This window comes from Theropithecus gelada, chromosome 3 (assembly GCF_003255815.1).
Source record: "Theropithecus gelada isolate Dixy chromosome 3, Tgel_1.0, whole genome shotgun sequence".
NCBI lineage: Eukaryota > Metazoa > Chordata > Mammalia > Primates > Cercopithecidae > Theropithecus > Theropithecus gelada.
The window spans coordinates 148,138,619-148,156,013 of record NC_037670.1 but is presented as its reverse complement, the minus strand read 5'-3'; the positions used below and the strand labels follow the sequence as shown (position 1 = coordinate 148,156,013).

The 17,395-nt window shown below is 36.7% G+C and overlaps 1 protein-coding gene across 2 annotated transcripts in view; it reads right to left on the bottom strand.

Moving 5' to 3' along the window:
• Nucleotides 1–507: 507 nt before the first annotated feature.
• Nucleotides 508–17,395, bottom strand: part of ASB15 (ankyrin repeat and SOCS box containing 15) — a 28,366-nt gene continuing 11,478 nt past the window's right edge. For both annotated transcript variants that reach the window (XM_025380401.1, XM_025380400.1), the window contains 5 exons: nucleotides 13,319–13,564; nucleotides 10,837–11,008; nucleotides 8,685–9,255; nucleotides 7,998–8,151; nucleotides 508–1,586 (listed from right to left, as the gene is read on the bottom strand). In XM_025380401.1, coding sequence (XP_025236186.1) covers nucleotides 1,414–1,586; nucleotides 7,998–8,151; nucleotides 8,685–9,255; nucleotides 10,837–11,008; nucleotides 13,319–13,564 — 1,316 coding nt within the window. In that variant the 3' untranslated portion in view covers nucleotides 508–1,413. The remainder of the gene's footprint in view (nucleotides 1,587–7,997; nucleotides 8,152–8,684; nucleotides 9,256–10,836; nucleotides 11,009–13,318; nucleotides 13,565–17,395) is intronic.

Below are 17,395 nucleotides of genomic sequence, written 5' to 3'. Positions count from 1 at the left end.
AAAAATAAAATTCTAGAAGGTTCAAGGGAAGGGAGGAAAGGGAGACATCTAGAGATGAGGCTAGAGAAGAAGGCAGGAGTTAGATCATGAAAGTTCAAGTGAGAACGTTGGAATTGAAGAGCAATGGGAATGATCTTAAGCAGAGAAGAGAAAGTCTATTATATTTGTAAAAGGCTATTCTGAGATGCTGTGTGTAGAAAGTGTCTGGGACAGGGCAAGACAGAGGCAGGGGAGCCAGATAAGCAGCACTGTATTTTCCAGGGAAAAAGAAGATAATAGACTTAGGGCCAAATGGGGGTGGGGTTGAGGGGTGGTGAGTGGAAGATGACTTCAGGAGACAAACTTAATAGGATTTGGTGATTTGTCTTATTGGGTGAGGAAAATGGGATTGTCAAGCCTAACGTCCAGGCTTTTTTCTTTGGAAACTGAATTGAGCATTGTGCTAACTATTGAGCTCAAGAAAGAGCTTTTTTTTTTTTTTTTTTTTTTTTTTTTTTTTTTTTTTTGAGTTCATCTGGGGACATGTTGAATTTGAGGTGTCTCTGTGTTCAAATGTTCACTAGGTCAATTGTCTACATAGGTCGGGAGAACATGAGAGAAAGAGTTGAGCTTCGGATAGAAATTTTGTAGTCTCTAGCAAAATGATTAAGACCATGGATGTGAATAAAATTTCCCAGAGAACAAAGCAAAGAGGGCTTAGGATATATAACTTAAAGAACAAAGAGAAGAGGGCTTAAGATATACAACTATAAGATTGGCTAGAGATGAGCTAGGCAGAAAGAAGCCAGAGACAGAGTGTCCAGGGAGGTGGGAGGACACCCAAGGGAACAGGTTTTGCAAGAAACAAGGAAAGAGGTATCATTTCAAGCAAGGAACAGGCAACAATGTTGAATGCTGTAGGAATCAATTGGAAGAGGAACTGAAGAATGTTCACTGAAATTTAGCAACAAAGAGATTGTCAGGGACCTTGAGAAAAGCAGTGGAGGGGTAGATGCCAGATCACAGTCTGTGAACTTACAGGCAGGAGGAGCTCTTTTACACAGCAAGACCTTGAGAGACAGGAGAATCCGACCAGCAACTGGCAGATGTGGGTTTGAGAAAGTGGTTATCTGTTTTTTAAACATAGAGACTTGATGTGGATATTGTAGGAGCCACTTGATAGAGAGAGTTTGATGACTTGTAGCAAACAAAGATACAAATCTAAGTTCAAAATACTATCTTTAAAAAATGCTAATGTCTTTAAAGACATAAATCATGGTGTTCCTGTAAGAACACATGATACAACTATAAAACTGTCAATGCATTTAGATACACTTTACAATTAAGGATTAAGGATGTAAAATAGTTACAAGAAATTATCTGAGGGAATCACATTTCAAAATATTTTTTAAAATCACATTTTAAAATACTAAGTTATGGCAATTTTAGCTCTTGTCCATAGAGATCATACTCTTTAAATAATATGTATCTTTGAATAGCTGGTGGTAGAGGAAGCTTCTCCATTGAGGCTGGCTGGCAGAGTTTCTGGAGACCCATAAGTCTTCGAATTTTTAACCGACACAAATGCTTCAATGAACAAGGATTCTCTAAAAGGAAAATAAGCAAAAAAAATTTTTTTAATAGTGGCTTCACCCCTAAGATATAACTATTTCAGAATAACATGAGTAGTGTATTCTGAAAAACATGTATGTACACTTTAGCAATGTGATTTTAAGTGAAATTCAAATTGTAATTGAACATTCTAGTCTACTCCTCTAGAATATAAGTTCCACGAGGGCAGATATTTAGTCTGTCTCCGTGCCAGGAAGAGAGTCTGGCTCATGGTAGGTGTTCAACTAGAATTTGTGGAATTAATAAATGCACTTAAGAAAGCAAATGCTCACATCTCTTCTTTATTTTTTAGAGCTAAGTATTATAGAGATAGATTTCTTTACTTTCTTTCTCCTACCAATCTGTCTGATAAATAATTATCCATGAAACATAGATGCAGATGATTCCACATATCATGAATAATCCAATCTGAGTTTTGTTTCCAGTGTCTGATACTTAAACCTTGTATATTCTCAAAAAATATACTAACATTATTTAAATATCTGATATTTTCAATTCTTACTTTATCTATATTATAATTGCAAGATTGATATTTTATAGCAGCAATATGAATGAATGAAGGAGCAGCATAGCATTCAGGCTTAGATGTGCGCTCTGGACCTGGTCAGCTTGGATTAAACTCCTAGCTCTGCCCCCTAATATTTGTGTGACCTTGGGCAAATCACTTGATGTCTGTGAGTTTGGTATTCCCATCTGTGAAATAAGGATAACAACAGTACTTATCTCATAGGGTTGTTTGAAGATTAAACAAGTCATGTAAAGTATTATAAAAGTGCTCAGTACATTGTAACCATTCGATAAATATTAACTGTCATTCAATGCAATAATAAACATGATCACATCTCAATTACGTTCGATGATATAAACAATTTATCTTTTAAAGTTAAAAACAATGTTCTCAAAAGTTATTGATGCAACATTACCAAAATAAGCAGAAAAAAAAATCTAAAAAAAAAGTACGATTTTTTTTTCCTAACAAATACGCTGCCTTACAGATAGCTGGAGGACTCCTGACATCCAGTGGTTAATCACACTCATAGCAATCAACTGGCTTCAACTCTAGTCACAATAATATATGATGGAAACAATAAAAAAACTTTCTGCCCTTATTCTTACTTGGATTGTCTTTCCAAAGTCATCAGAATTGGTAAGTATTTTGCAAAAAAAAAAAAAAAAAAGTGAGCAATCAATTTCCATTTAGAAGCAAAATCTGTTCTTTCTATGACAGGAAGTATAATGGTATCCTAGAGTCTGCGTTTTCAAGTAAGACAAACAAGAGTTCAAATCTTCACTTTGTTATTTTCTATGTCTATTACTTTGAGAAATTAATTTATCTAAGCCTCAGCATTTTTCTCCCCTTTGCAATCTCCAAGCTAAAAAAGAAGGTTTTAAGTTTTTTATTGCAAAATAAAATAAAGTACACATGTATAGTTTCGTAAGTTACATAAGTAATTATTGATTGAACAGCTATAATCACCTCCTAGGTCTATAGGAAATAGGACTTTGCCAGAGACCAAAGAAATTCTTCTACAATCCATCCTTCCTTATTCCTTTCCCCTGCCATAAATAACTACTCTTCTGACTTGTAATCACTTTCTTTAGAATTTCATCATCTAAGTGCACTATGCCTGCACTATAGTATTGACAATATATTTTTAAAATTTTTGCTATGTCCTTTAAGTCTTTTCTAATCTGCAGGTTATGCTCTCCATCCCCTTCTTGTCCTTTCAACTAATCTTTGAAGAACCCAAATGCTCTGTAGTTTCCCACAGCCTGAACTTTGCTGATTGCATTTTCGTGGTGCAGTTCCATGTCCCACTGTCTCCTCTATTTCTTGCAAATTGGTAACTGGCTCCAGATACTTAATCAGGCTTGGGTTTGATCTCTTTGGCAAAACTATAGCTAGTTCTGTGTTCATTCTTTGGGGGCTATGTTGATTCTCATTGACTACATCCATTAATTTATTGGGGGCTATATAATGGTGGTATCTAATTATATCTTTTAAAATTATTTAGAATACTTTTATAAAGGAAGGTTTTTGCTCATCTACTCTTTAGTTACTAATGGCACAGTTTATATATATATGTGTGTGTGTATATATATGTAAAGCAGAATAAATGCTTAAGTCTTTCTTTTTACAAGTTTTTAAGATAATGAGTTGATTTTCTATCATCTTCTGGAGCTGACCAGTTTTTTAAATAAATGTATATTTAATAAATCATTCTATTGTAAAGATACAAGTACACGTATATTCATTGCAGCACTATTTGCAATAACAAAGACATGGAATCAACCTAAATGCCCATCAAGAAAATTTGGTACATATATACCATAGAATACTATGCAGCTATAAAGAGGAATGAGATCATGTCCTTTGCAGGGACATGGATGGAGCTGGAAACCATTATCCTCAGCAAACTAATGCAGGAACAGAAAACCAAACACTGCATGGTCTCACTTATAAGTGGGAGCTGAATGATGAGAACACACAGACACGTGGAGGGGAACAACACATACTGGGGCCAGTCGGAGGGTGGCTGGGGGAGTTTCGGCATCAGGAAGAATAGCTAATGGATGCTGGACTTAATATCTAGGTAATGGAATGATCTGTGCAGCAAACCACCATGGTACATGTTTACCTGTGTAACAAACCTGCACATTCTGCACATGTACCCTTAAAACTTAAAATACAAGTTGAAGGAAAAAAAAGAAAAAAAGAAAAGAAACCCACAAATCATATATTTAAATAGATTGGTTTTAATTCATTGAAATCATTACCCTTTTTGAAACTTAAATTGTCCCATCTTTGGCCAGTTGGAGCCTCTTCAAGTTAGCCCCTGAATTCTTTTGTCATGAATCGTGTAGTCTTTGCTTTCTTTGCTTTCTGGTATGACCAGATGTTCCAGGTTCATCTTAATCATTTCCTTCCCCAGATGCAATCATCCATTTCTCAAAAACAAAACAACCTCCAGCAAAAACCCTGGTTTCTTTTCGTAGGAAATGGCATTTCCAGGCCAAAATCTGTGTCGTAGGAATGCTCATTGCTACTGGGTTTATCATTATTTCTAAGACTTATCTGTAAACAGACAGATGCACACACACACACACACACACACACCCCTGACATACACACCCCCACCCCCCACAGCATAGTCCTCATGCACACAGATGCTTTCAAGATACAATAGCTTATGAGTTTATATTGTTACTTCTAATTCAAATTCAGGACTACAGGATTTTTCTTTAATCACTTCTCTATTACATCTGTATTTTCTTTCTGACACACTGACAATCTTTGGTTTCAAGGATACAAAGAATGGAATTGGAATGTTCCTTAATTACTCATTTGCTGAATATATCTCTCATCCTCATCATAACAATATTAATATTATATCACCATCAATATTTTAAGATATTTAAAAATATGTATTTTAATTATTAAATATTATTTAATCTACTTACTAATATTCAAAAATGAATAATTGTGCTGTATCTGTCTTATCAGCGCATATAACCATTACGTGTTGCATCTTCTCCCTTTTAACTCTCACTTAGTCTTGGCATTCTGTTTAGTGTTAGTCCTGTTTAATACTAGTTCTCATGCTGATATCTCACTAATCATTTTGGGTTGTCTAAAGGCCATTTCTTAGTGGATCATTCAGACATCAGTAAGAGGAACAATATTTCCTGAGTTCTTGCATACTGACAACAGTTTGCCTACATTGATCATTGGAAGTCAATTTTGCTGCGTAAGCATCCTTGGCTCACATTTTCCTTCCATGAAGAGTCTTAAATATGTGACTCCATTTTCTTTTGGCATAAAGTATTGTTGATGAAAAGTTTAATAATAATCTATATTTTCCCTTACAAGTCACTTGTTCTTTTTGCCTATGTGCCCAAAGGATATAGTATTTTGTATATTATAGTTTCAAATCTTTCTTTTTTATTACAAGTTTTTCTTGAAACTTAGTTTTTTGCATTTGTTATGTTCTCTTGATTTGGTTTTCCTTTTCAAGGAATCTTATCCATGTATTGACTATTCTTTGTCGTCAATGTTTTTAACTGTCTTTCAAATCATTTTATCTAAGCTACAAGGATGCAAAAGCATAAGAATGATACAGTGGATTTTGAGGACTCAGGGGGAAGGTTGGGCCAGGGATAAAAGAGTATACATTGGGTACAGTGTACACTGCTTAGGTGATTAGGTGCATGAAAATCTCAGAAACCACCGCTAAACAACTTATCCATATAACCAAACACCACCTGTTTCCCCAAAACCTATTGAAATAGACAAATATATATATATATATATATATATATAAATCCTTTTATCTATTTCTTCATTTATATTTGATTTAAACTTTTTCTTTCATATCCTCTTATAACTCTCAATGTATTGTCGACTGTGTTGCTAGTTCTTGTTTTCATTCTAGTTCAGTCTTCACATTTGAAATAAATTTTTTCTAATTTTTATTCCTCATTCTTTCCTCAGTTGTTACCTGATTTCTGAATTTTTCAAATTTTGACTCATGTTGTTCATTCATATCTGATATTATTTTCCTCATGCTTTTTAGCTCATTTTGAAATAGCAGGTTTGAATTTTGATTGTTCGGAGAGTGTGTTTTTTTAGTTACGTATTCATTGCCCGTGGGGATATCATTCTGTTCTTTCTATTTTTTCTTACTATTATGGGATTTGACTGTGATATTTTCTGTTGTTCATTTTTATTTGCATTTAGTTTTCTTGAATTTTTAGAAGGATGCTTGGTAGCAGATAGCTCTTCTAACTTTACAGAGCTTCTTACTCTATTATTTTCTTGCAATGACCCAAAATGTGGTGGTTAGATCTCTGCGGTTTCCCGGCTCTGTCTGCCACCCCCACTTTTTTGTGGGTCCTTTCTTGTTTCTGTCCTGCTTGATTTTTGATTTTACTCTCAATGAGACCTAAGTCCAGGAAGGGAACTTAGAGAAGTGGTTTTCAAGAATGCATAGAGTCTAGACTATTTTGTAATTTCCCTTAGCCTTAGCTTTTTATTTGTAAAAAATAAGTATGATAATACTTAACTCTACAATATTTCATAGCACACTGTACATATACATTTCAGATACCTCACATGAACTTACCATATAATAAAAACATAAAAACGCTACTTTAGTTTTAAAACGAACTAAATTTATTAAGTAATTTAAATATTCTAGACACTAAGCACCTTATATGCATTATTTCTTTAGATTCCCACAACCACCTATGAGGTTAATACTATCCTACATCTACTTTGCAATGGGAAAACCTAGGCATAAGAATAAGTAACTTGCTCAAAGTCACACAACTAGAATGTCTATCTTGGTCTTTTTATAGGAAATAAAAAATCTTCTTCCACTTAGAGAAGCAAAAATGGTAACAATAAATTGTTGCTTTTTTTCATGAAAACATCAGTCCTGAATTACATATGCATTTTATAATCTAGCAATCCTACTCCGAGGCAAGGCCAGAATTCCATTTCATTCTAGGTCTATCTGACCCCAGAGCTCAATTTCTGGGCTAACAACACTATATTACTCTTCAGATTCTCCAAGTTTCCTGTTTCAGTTGCCGCAAAATCTCTTCTATTATAGAACTAATTCCAAGAGAAGGCTGATTCAGGTATATTAAAGATGCCAAATTATTTAAATGTCATATAAAATTCTATAATGCTTCTTTAGGCTTCATGAAATTGATGTCCAACTAGTTTTTGAAAGTTTATTTTCCCAAACTCATATTTTGAAAGTGAAAGCATCTCAAATCTATGATATTTTTCTGGGTTTTATTTGTATTGGGATTATTTTAAAATGTACTTTCACTGAAACTTGTATAATTCATTTTCATGATAAACTTTCATCTAGAAAAGACAAAATGGCCTGTCTATAAATACTAACCTATGATGATAGGACTTTGTCAATAAAGACCTCAGAGAAAGCATGTCAAAAAGAATAATTCTAATCCCTTCCATTAATTCATTTACACCATATTTATTGAAATGTACTACTTATTAGGCACTATGCTAAGCCTTGCGGATATAACAAGAAATAAAGTAGATCTCTAGCCACGTGGAGCTTGCAGTCTACATATTGTATGATATTATAGAAGTTAATTTTAAAAATAAATTGCAATCAGTACGTTAATATAGTTGTAGTATTACTCATTACACAATTACAAAGCCGGAAAATAAAAAGAAAAATGAAAATATGTATCTTACAACAGAGGAGGTGTTAAGGATGGTTTTAAAACCCAGATAATTCTGGAAATACAGTAGAGTAGCACAGAAAAAGTATCAAAGAAGACATTAAGAAATTTCCCCCATATGTGTTCTTAATTTAAAAATTGTAGGTGAAACTTTTGGTTTTTACCTAGTATTTGGCAGATTTCTGGCCATTCTCTCTGTACTTCTAGTGCAGACTTCAGTTTAGCACACAGAGGAACATAATCCATGTAATCTATTAGTATGCGAGTAACTCTGCCTACCAAGTGCTTCATCCAAGGAACTGTAATAAACTCACAGAACTGAGAGAATTGATAAAATTTAATTTAGTAATATTTTTTAATATACCATATACATAAACACTCAATTGTGTAATGGAAAAATTACTCTTTGTCTTATTACAGAAAATAAAAGATCCCTCCTTGTAATGAACAAAAATTAAAAATAAATTGTTTGCTTCTCTCTGTGAAACCGTCAGCCCTGAAGACTCGCCTGGCTTTGATGTGACTGTGGTCAGCAAAGCATGGAGGAGTCACGCTTCTTTCCATCTGGCCCCAATATTCCACCAAACAGGCAGAAGTGACTAATTGCCTACATTTTCACATTCTTCTACATTCAGTTTTCAAGTCAAGAAAACACAAACAGCATCTTTTTATTTTTTGGCGGGGGGCTAGATTTATGCTTATATCCCCATATCATTGCAAACAAAAGTTGAAGAAAAACTAAAATAGAAAAATTAGAGTTTATTTTTCTTGTCTTGTAACATCCCTAATTGAATGAATGGGTCTTAAATTAGGATGATGACCCAATATAAAGCAGAAAAGGCGTAACTCACCGGGTTATCTTTTATTACACAAGATGTCCATCCTGGCAGCACCTCTTCCTCTATCTCTGACCACACAAATGAATTTCCAAAGATGTCACCATGCATGCAGTCAAAGCACATCTCCACTTGATAGCCATTATTCAGCAATAGCCTCAGCATTACCTCGTCGTTTAGGGCATACTGAATGACACTGGGGAAACGAGTGTCATTCACATGCATAAAATAACAATTGACATTGGCGCCATGGGAGAGAAGCAGCCGGACAATTTCATAATTATTGGCCCTCACTGCCACAAGTAGACAGTTGAGGGGATCTAAGTTTGGGTCTGCACCTGCAGCCAGAAGGACTTCTGTGCAACGAACATCATTATTAGAAACGGCAAAATACAGCGCAGTCTTCCTCTCATCGTCATAGCTCTGGGAAATGTGGTCAGCAAGTAGAGTGTTGACATCAAAACCATTTTCAATGAGCAGCTCTAGACACTGTGCACTTTGTCCATCTGCTGCTGAGTGAATTGGTGTTAGCCCACTTTTCCGAATTGCATTTTTAGATGTTGCTGGGATAAGATATTTCAGTGCACTAAAAGAAAAAAAGTCAAATATCTACGTGCCATAAAGAAAATCAAGAAATTAAATAAACTACCATTCTAACTAGATAAGTGAATGCAAATTGTATAGTTTCCCTTATTTTCTCTAGATAACTTTGTAGTAAAACATTTAACCTTTGTCTGTGAGGTACAACTATTTAGTTTAGTGTACTGTAGCTCAGTTTTGATTTAGCTTTCTGTTCTCAATATTCCTAGGAAACTGCATCTTATACGTTTTTTCCTAGAATTGTGGTTCCTCGGGAACCCTCCCCATCTTCCAGTTCTCCCCTGAACAATATAATATTTACAGACAACCAATACTATTTTTAAAAATGTAGGAGAAAAGTAAGCCTTTCTAATGCCATAGAGGACTGTTTCGTAATCTTGACCATTAGGATCATGGGGTGATAGGATGTGACGCTGGATGTCATTTAGTCCAACTGCTTCATTTAATAGAACAATCTGAAGTCTGAAGAGGCAAAATGATTGTCCAAGGTCACACAGTTAGATGTAGAACAGGACGAGAATTTGGGCCTTTTCGAATTCTTATGAATTATTTCTCTTTCACTAATTCCTACACAATCTATTTTTAAATATTGACCACGTACATTCTGTCTGCTTCCATATAACTTGCAATTGAATTATTAGCCAAAAGAAGAGTCTTTAATATTCCATCAACCTTGCATCAGTCCAATTGAGATAACCAACCACAGTTTATATTTCTAAGTACATGTGATATAGTTGTGAGTTTCACACTTGACTAACCAGCTAGACATGTATGAGAGCCACATGCCAAGGATAACCTGATCTCTTGTGCCTACTTTATGAATTTATGAACACTGGGATTAAATCCAAGTAAACTCTAACAACATGTCACTTAGCATCAATTATGCATCACTGGCCACTTAACCAATGGCCCACTGAAAACTATAAAGCCCAATTACTTCAAAGTTTTTGATCTTATGAAATATATTTAATTGCCTAAAACCATCTTCTCATGGTGGGTAGTTTAATATAGTGATCTAGATTTCTACCAATGTGTTAATTTTGTACATTTTGTGATTTAAGAATCTATTCAACCATTTGTATGGAATGAAGAATTCTAAACTTATAACGAAACTTTTCTGTTCAAGAATATATTTGACATTATACTATAATATCTTGGATATGTTAGGAAATAATTGGAATAACACTGATAGTATCGTTACAAATTTTAATCCTTTGTCAAGGGCAAAATTTTTAGAAACTCTGTAGCCTTTTGTTAAATACGTTTGTAAACAAAAAGGCACTCTTGAGTGGCTTGTGGAGAATTCTCACTTATGGCTTAACTCCTTCTAAAAGAAAATTTCTTTTCATTATAAAAGTACTATAAATTCATTTTTTGGAAGTACAAGAATATCAAAAGGAGGAAAATTAAATGAGCTCTAGATATCTAAATATGGAGCATCAAAACCTGAAGATTATGCCTATTTCTCCTCAGATTTTGAAAGGTATTACATATAGACTTGTGATTATACTGTATATACAAATTTGCATTTTTAACTCAAGTAATTATCCTATAATTTATCACTCACAGATAATGCCCCTCATAGGCAGCTCGGTGTATAGGAAGATGCCCTGCTCGATTAGGTACATTTCCGCTTCCTCCATATTCCAGCAGGAGGGAAATGCAGTCGGGATTGCCACCTCCTGCTGCCTCAAACATCACCGACGCCCCATCATCCGCCAAAGCAAGCACATCACCACCTGGCCGTATAAAACATGTGGCATGATGATAACTGGATAGTATTGTTTAAACAATCCCCTTAAAAACAACCTGTTGTGGGACTCTGTGCAGTGGCTCACGTCTGTAATCCCAGCACTTTGGGAAGCTGAGGTGGGCGGATCATGAGGTCAGGAGTTCGAGGTCAGCCTGGCCAACATGGTGAAACTCTGTCTCTACTAAAAATACAAAAATTAGCTGGGCATGGTGGCACACGCCTGTAGTCCCAGCTACCCAGGAGACTGAAGCAGGAGAATCACTTGAACTGGGAGGCGGAGGTTGTGATGAGCCGAGATCACGCCGCTGCACTCCAGACTGGGCAACAGAGTGAGACTCCATCTCAAAAACAAACAAACAAACAAACACCCCCCACAAAGCCTGTTGTGTTCATTTCTGGTTAGGACTTAAAAAGTACAGAATTAAGGGCCTCTATGTTTTCTATATTTTCAATAAAACAGTCATGAATGCCTCACGCTTCGTTTTATTAGAAAATCTTTGGGCCAAAAATCATGGGAGAAATGAAGTCAATTTTCTTGCTAGGCAAATTCTTCCGAAAAAGGCTCATTAGACTTTTTAATTTAAAGACAAGAATTTTTTGGTTTTTTTGTTTTGTTTTGTTTTGTTTTTTGAGACGGAGTCTCACTCTGTCGACCAGGCTGGAGTGCAGTGGTGTGATCTCAGCTCACTGCAGCCTCCACCTCCTGAGTTTAAGCAGTTCTTCTGCCTCAGCCTCCTGAGTAGCTGGGATTACAGGCGTGTACCATCACAGGGTTTTGCCATGTTGGTCAGGCTGGTCTCCAACTCTAGGCCACAAGTAATCTACCCACCTTGGACTTCCAAAATGCTGGGATTACCGGCATAAGCCATGGCGCCTGGCCCCCTCTAGTTTAACTTAACAAATACTTACAGTTAATAAAGTGTTAACAAATACTTTATTGTCCTCTTATGTGCAATCAGTGTGTGTGACCCCAAGAAGAATAAGTGTGACTACTCTAAGGAGCTTAGAGGGGAAATGAAACAAAATATCAGACAGCACAAACTGTATGATATTCCAGTGACTCTGACATTAAGACAAGGAGACATGATGTAGGGCACAGGGGCTCTGCTGCTTATGGTGAGAGCTGGGGGCCAGCCGTTTACTTCCGTGCACCTCCATCTCCACATCTGTGAATGATTAATGCAGCTTACTTCACAGGGCTTATTTGATACTTAAATGTGCTTGTGTTGGGAGACCTCAAAAATGTTAGTCTTTTTCCCATAGGGAATCAGTGGGGATCATGTGGTGCTAGCATTCGTTTGTGGATGAGGACGCTGAGAACCAGATATTGAAGGAACAAGGCTAGGGACTCACAGTGAGTAGTGGCTCAACCAGTTTAGGAGTTAGGTCTCCTTAACTCATGGTTCTGTAGTTGTATAAAGCACCTGGAGAGTTTAAAGGAGGGCAATGTCACAATCTTGTGGGAAGAATTAGGAAAGGATTTAGGGAGGAGGTGTCTCAAGAGATTGACTTTGAATTGTGCTGAAGAGATGAAGGCAAGGACCTGACCCAAACCCAGAGAGAAGGAATGTAAGGTATGTTTGGGAATATTGCTAGTGTATTTTGACTGGAGTGTAGGATACAAGATGGGAGCAGTGAGGGATAAACGTGGTAAAACAATTTGAGATGATGCAGTAGGGATTATTTTTTGGATAGTTGACACTATTGTAGCTGTCCTTTAGGGAGGGAAGACAAGTTGCAGTATGTACTGTGATTCTCTGATGGGAGACTAGAAACCCAGAAAATGGTTAGAAAGTATTTGCACTGGTCCAGGGAGGATTGAGGGACCTGATCAGGATGGCAGATGGATTGCAATGAGAGGACAAGAGAAACGCTACAAGAGTTTGCAACTGATTGGATTTAGGAAAGCAGGTGATGGAGGAATTAGAGATAAACCCAACCTTTTGATCCTGTCAAGAGCAATTATTACATCAGAAAAGTGGAAAAACAGGAGGAATTCAGTTTAGGAGAAGATGAACATGAGGCCCTGATGAGCCATCTATGTGCAGATTGAACTGTCTTTCTCGAGAGCAATCAGGACTGGGCTGGTAAATGTGCAGATCACAATGCATAGGGCTTAGCTGAGTTGTAGAATAAGGGTCTATCGAGGGACCAGGTGAGAAAATCTGATGTCAAGTTCCGTTTAGCAGAGGAAAAGGAGCTCCCCTAGTTACATTCAGGGGAGGAAGAGTGAGGAGAAAAGGAGAGTTCGAGAGGCAGGACAAAAGTCAGGAAAGTGTAACTCCTTTTCACATACCTTTGTGGATTAGATGTTCTAACACATCACAGTGACCATATTCGGCAGCAACGCCTAATGGTGTGACTCCAAATCCATCTCTCAGGTGGACATTGCCTCCGTGTTTTAGCAGTAGAGATACGATATCTTTTCGGCCTTGCTTGGCTGCTTCATGCATTGCTGACCATCGCTTGACACAGGGCTGGTCCAGACTGGTGTTGTGTTTGATCAGAGTTGATACCATGTCATAGGAGCCCTTTTTGACAGCTTGAAAATGATTGTTAAAAACAACAGTAAGTATATTAACACAAATACTTTAGGGGGTATTAAACTAATTACTGAATTTAACATTGAAATAGATACTAGCTAATAATTTTTTTTCTACAAGGAAAATAATGTATTTCTCATATCCCTTCTATTTCTCATACCCAAGTTTATATTTGTGAAATATAAGTTTACAAGATGATACTACCTTTCCTTTAAGACCTGGAGGAGGGGTAAGAGTTTCACAGAAAATAACATATATCACCAGGATAGGATGCTCTGTGCCCTCTTTCTAAACGTTAATTTCTTCACCAACAGAATGGAAATAACATTTGTTGTTGGGTTATACAAATTAAATAATGTATGTAAAATTCTTAGTGTAGTACCTAGTATATAACAGGAGCTCAGTAACTGACTATTATTATTATTCGATCGCTCTTAGGATCCGGGAACCTCATATGTAAATAATGTTCATCAGGTTTCCCCTATAGAAACAGGGTTTTTTCCCTCGCCACAAAAGATAGCAGTAAGTATTGAATGAACTTGTCTTTCTTACATATATATTTTCTTTCTTTCTTTCCTTTTTCTTTCTTTCTCTTTTCTTTCTTTCTTTTTTTTTTTTTTTTTTGAGACAGAGTCTCGCTCTGTCGCTCAGGCTGGAGTGCCATGGCACAATCTCAGCTCACTGCAACCTCCACCTCCTGGGTTCAAGCAATTCTCCTGCCTCAGCCTCCTGAGTAGCTGGAATTACAGGTGCACGCCACCAAGCCTGGCTAATTTTTATATTTTTAGTAGAAACAGGGTTTCATTATGTTGGTCAGCTGGTCTCAAACTCCTGACCTCGTGATCTGCCCACCTTGGCCTCCCAAAGTGCTGGGATTACAGGCGTGAGCCACGGCTCCTGGCCCTCTTTCTGGTATTTTTAATGGGTAATTATCAATAAGATCGTTTAGAATCTACATAGGCCAGTTGCTCCCAGTGAGTGAAGTGAGGGCTAATGTAGTACTTAAGGAGGTTCGCCAAATCAGTTGTCTCTCTCCTTCTCTGCTCGTCTCTAATGGCTGAAATTATACTGTTATAAGGTTTTTCCCCTTTTGGATTATTAAGAGATTGTCCCCATTTAGATGTATACACTTCTAAAAATGTAACTTTTTTTTTCCTTGTAAGTAAAATCTTATTAAAAAACAGATTAGGATGAGCGCTACCCCCTACAAATGACGATATACACAGTCACATTCACTCATTCATTCATTCACTCGCTCATTTACTATTCAGTTAACACGGCTGGTTCTGCTAAAGGCTCTGTGTTATGCTCTGTGGACAACAGGAAGAATAGACAGATTTGGATTTCACTCGTAGAGTTTACGGCCTAGAGAAGAAGCCTATGCTACCTTCTATTTAAAGAGAGACTCAAAGTCTGGGGCTATACTGGCAAACGTAGAAGAAGATGTGAGGCCGCATGGAACATTCCGGGGTAACCAGGAGGCAGAATGCAGAAAGGATCTAAAGCCAAGGCGAGGAAAGCAGCTCCCAATGTGGTAATGGGAGGGTGAAGACAAACTTTGCCTACTTCATTTGGGAGCAGGCAAGCTATCCCTGCAGGAGATTCCAGTTTCTCTCCCTCTTCTTGTCTAAAGTAGAACCTGTTGACAAATGCCTCTCTCTGAATTGCCCAACTGTCACTGGCAGCTCTAATTACAGTGAATTACCTCATGCTAGCCGGTGTTATTGCAGAGCAAACATCACGTAAACTAAACAAACTAAGAGATCCTCATGGATCTTCTTGCTCTGATGGCAGTTTTTATAATTAGAGAAAAAAATGTATTAAAATAATGAGCCTCTTTGCCCATCATCTTTTAACCTTTTGTCTGACTCAGAAAACATATTGATTAAAATAGTTTCTCTTCATGAAAATAACTGCATAAATGTGTCATCTTCAACTTAAAATCGTTTTTAAAAAATCATAACTTCACTTCCAATTTAGTTTTATGAAATCAAGAATATATTTCCCACAGAAAGAATAATGCAAATAGTAGGAAACCCCTTCCAAGCTAACTCACGAAGACATTCTTAAGCAATAAATGACTGAAATAATGAAAACTCATAAAGCACGGTACTGGTGTAACTTAATTGATTAAGTAAAATAATTTTAAAATGTCTTGTTTTACATATGGATATATATGTTTACATATTATATATAAATTTTTTTCTCTAGAACTTAAAATTCTAAAATTTAGAATTCTTTAGAATTTTTTTCAGAAATGTTCAAATTCTTTATTAAGTTTTTAAATTTATAGCTTCAATAGTAATGCTTAAAACTGACTTTCAGTTGAAGAGTTTAGGGAATTAGATTAAGAATTTTGCATAGATGATAGGAAAGGGTTATCTTGATTATCTTGACAAGGACTGGTGGATTAAAAGCAGAAATGGAGTGAAGAGGATGTATATTGATTTGTGAGAAAGAAAATGTCTGAAGCAAAATGAACCAATCTGTGAATGGCGTAAGGCCATCAGGAATGGAGGGCAGTGGGACTGAAGCGTTATGCCAGATGATCCCTGAGCATCCTCCTTACTCTGGGCTTCACTGGCCAGGATCAGCTTGTGCCTATCCAACTAGGCAAAGGCGACACCAACTCCAGGGGAGTGGGCAGAGAAGGAGTCCAAGTGCAAAAACCTTTAGTAAGTGTCAGATCATCACAAATCAGGTATCTACCACTCAGCAAGTAACTGTATAACATGACTGTAGTACATCAAATTACCTTAAATATGGAAGGGCCAGATAACTGATAGGGAATAAGGGCCCTAGATGGACCAAAAATGATTTTTTTCTTGGCCCTCTAAGGGTATCTCATAAATAGAGAGAAGGATGATGGCATTAGGATAAGAAAAACTAACATGGCATTGTATAGACAAAAAGAATAAATACTTTTTTCCCTCTTATCTCTCCTCTACAAGTTAAGGGACTCTGAATAGCAAATCCCAAAGAAGACCATAGATTCAAGAACAAACTGAGGAAGTGCCATGAATAATCCATTTTCCTGTAAAACCTAAGAAGACTTGGCATGGCTTCCACAACAAAGGTGCTGATTAAGGTAACCCAGGAAAAGTCCCTCTTCCCCAGATGTGTGGCTGATGAGGACGTACACGAGCACCTCCAGAATATTAACTTCATGGAAACTGTAGTCCTCTCTTGATCTTACCACTTAGTTTTTAAAATATATTGTTTCCTAAAATTAATTCTATTTCAATTCTGATAATTCAGTGATAGAGTTCCTTTCCTACACTTTAGATATTGCTAGCACAGAGAATGAAACCAACATGGAACTTTGAAATGCATGTAAATGTTTACTGCTCTGTTGTAGGCCTTAAGCATTAAAGAAAAATATAAATGAAGCCAAAAGAAAACAAGGAGTGATAATCACGGCTTAGTTGTCCTTTAAGAAATAAGTGGATTGAAACTTACAAGTGGAGAATAATTCTCTATTTGCAAAGTGAAGCAGTATACAATTCTGGAAGTGTATCCTTTTTGTGCAGAAATTCAAGGTGATCTATAGAAACAACACAGATGTTGTTGCAAATACTCTGTGGCATATTCTGGGCTTTAAAAAATAATATAGGTCGTGGGCCGGATGCAGTGGCTGACGCCTGTAATCCCAACACTTTGGGAGGCCGAGGAGGGCAGATCACAAGGTCAGGAGATTGAGACCATCCTGGATAACATGGTGAAACCCCATCTCTACTAAAAATACAAAAAATTAGCTGGGTGTGGTGGCGGGCACCTGTAGTCCCAGCTCCCAGCTACTTGGGAGGCTGAGGCAGGAGAATGGTGTGAAC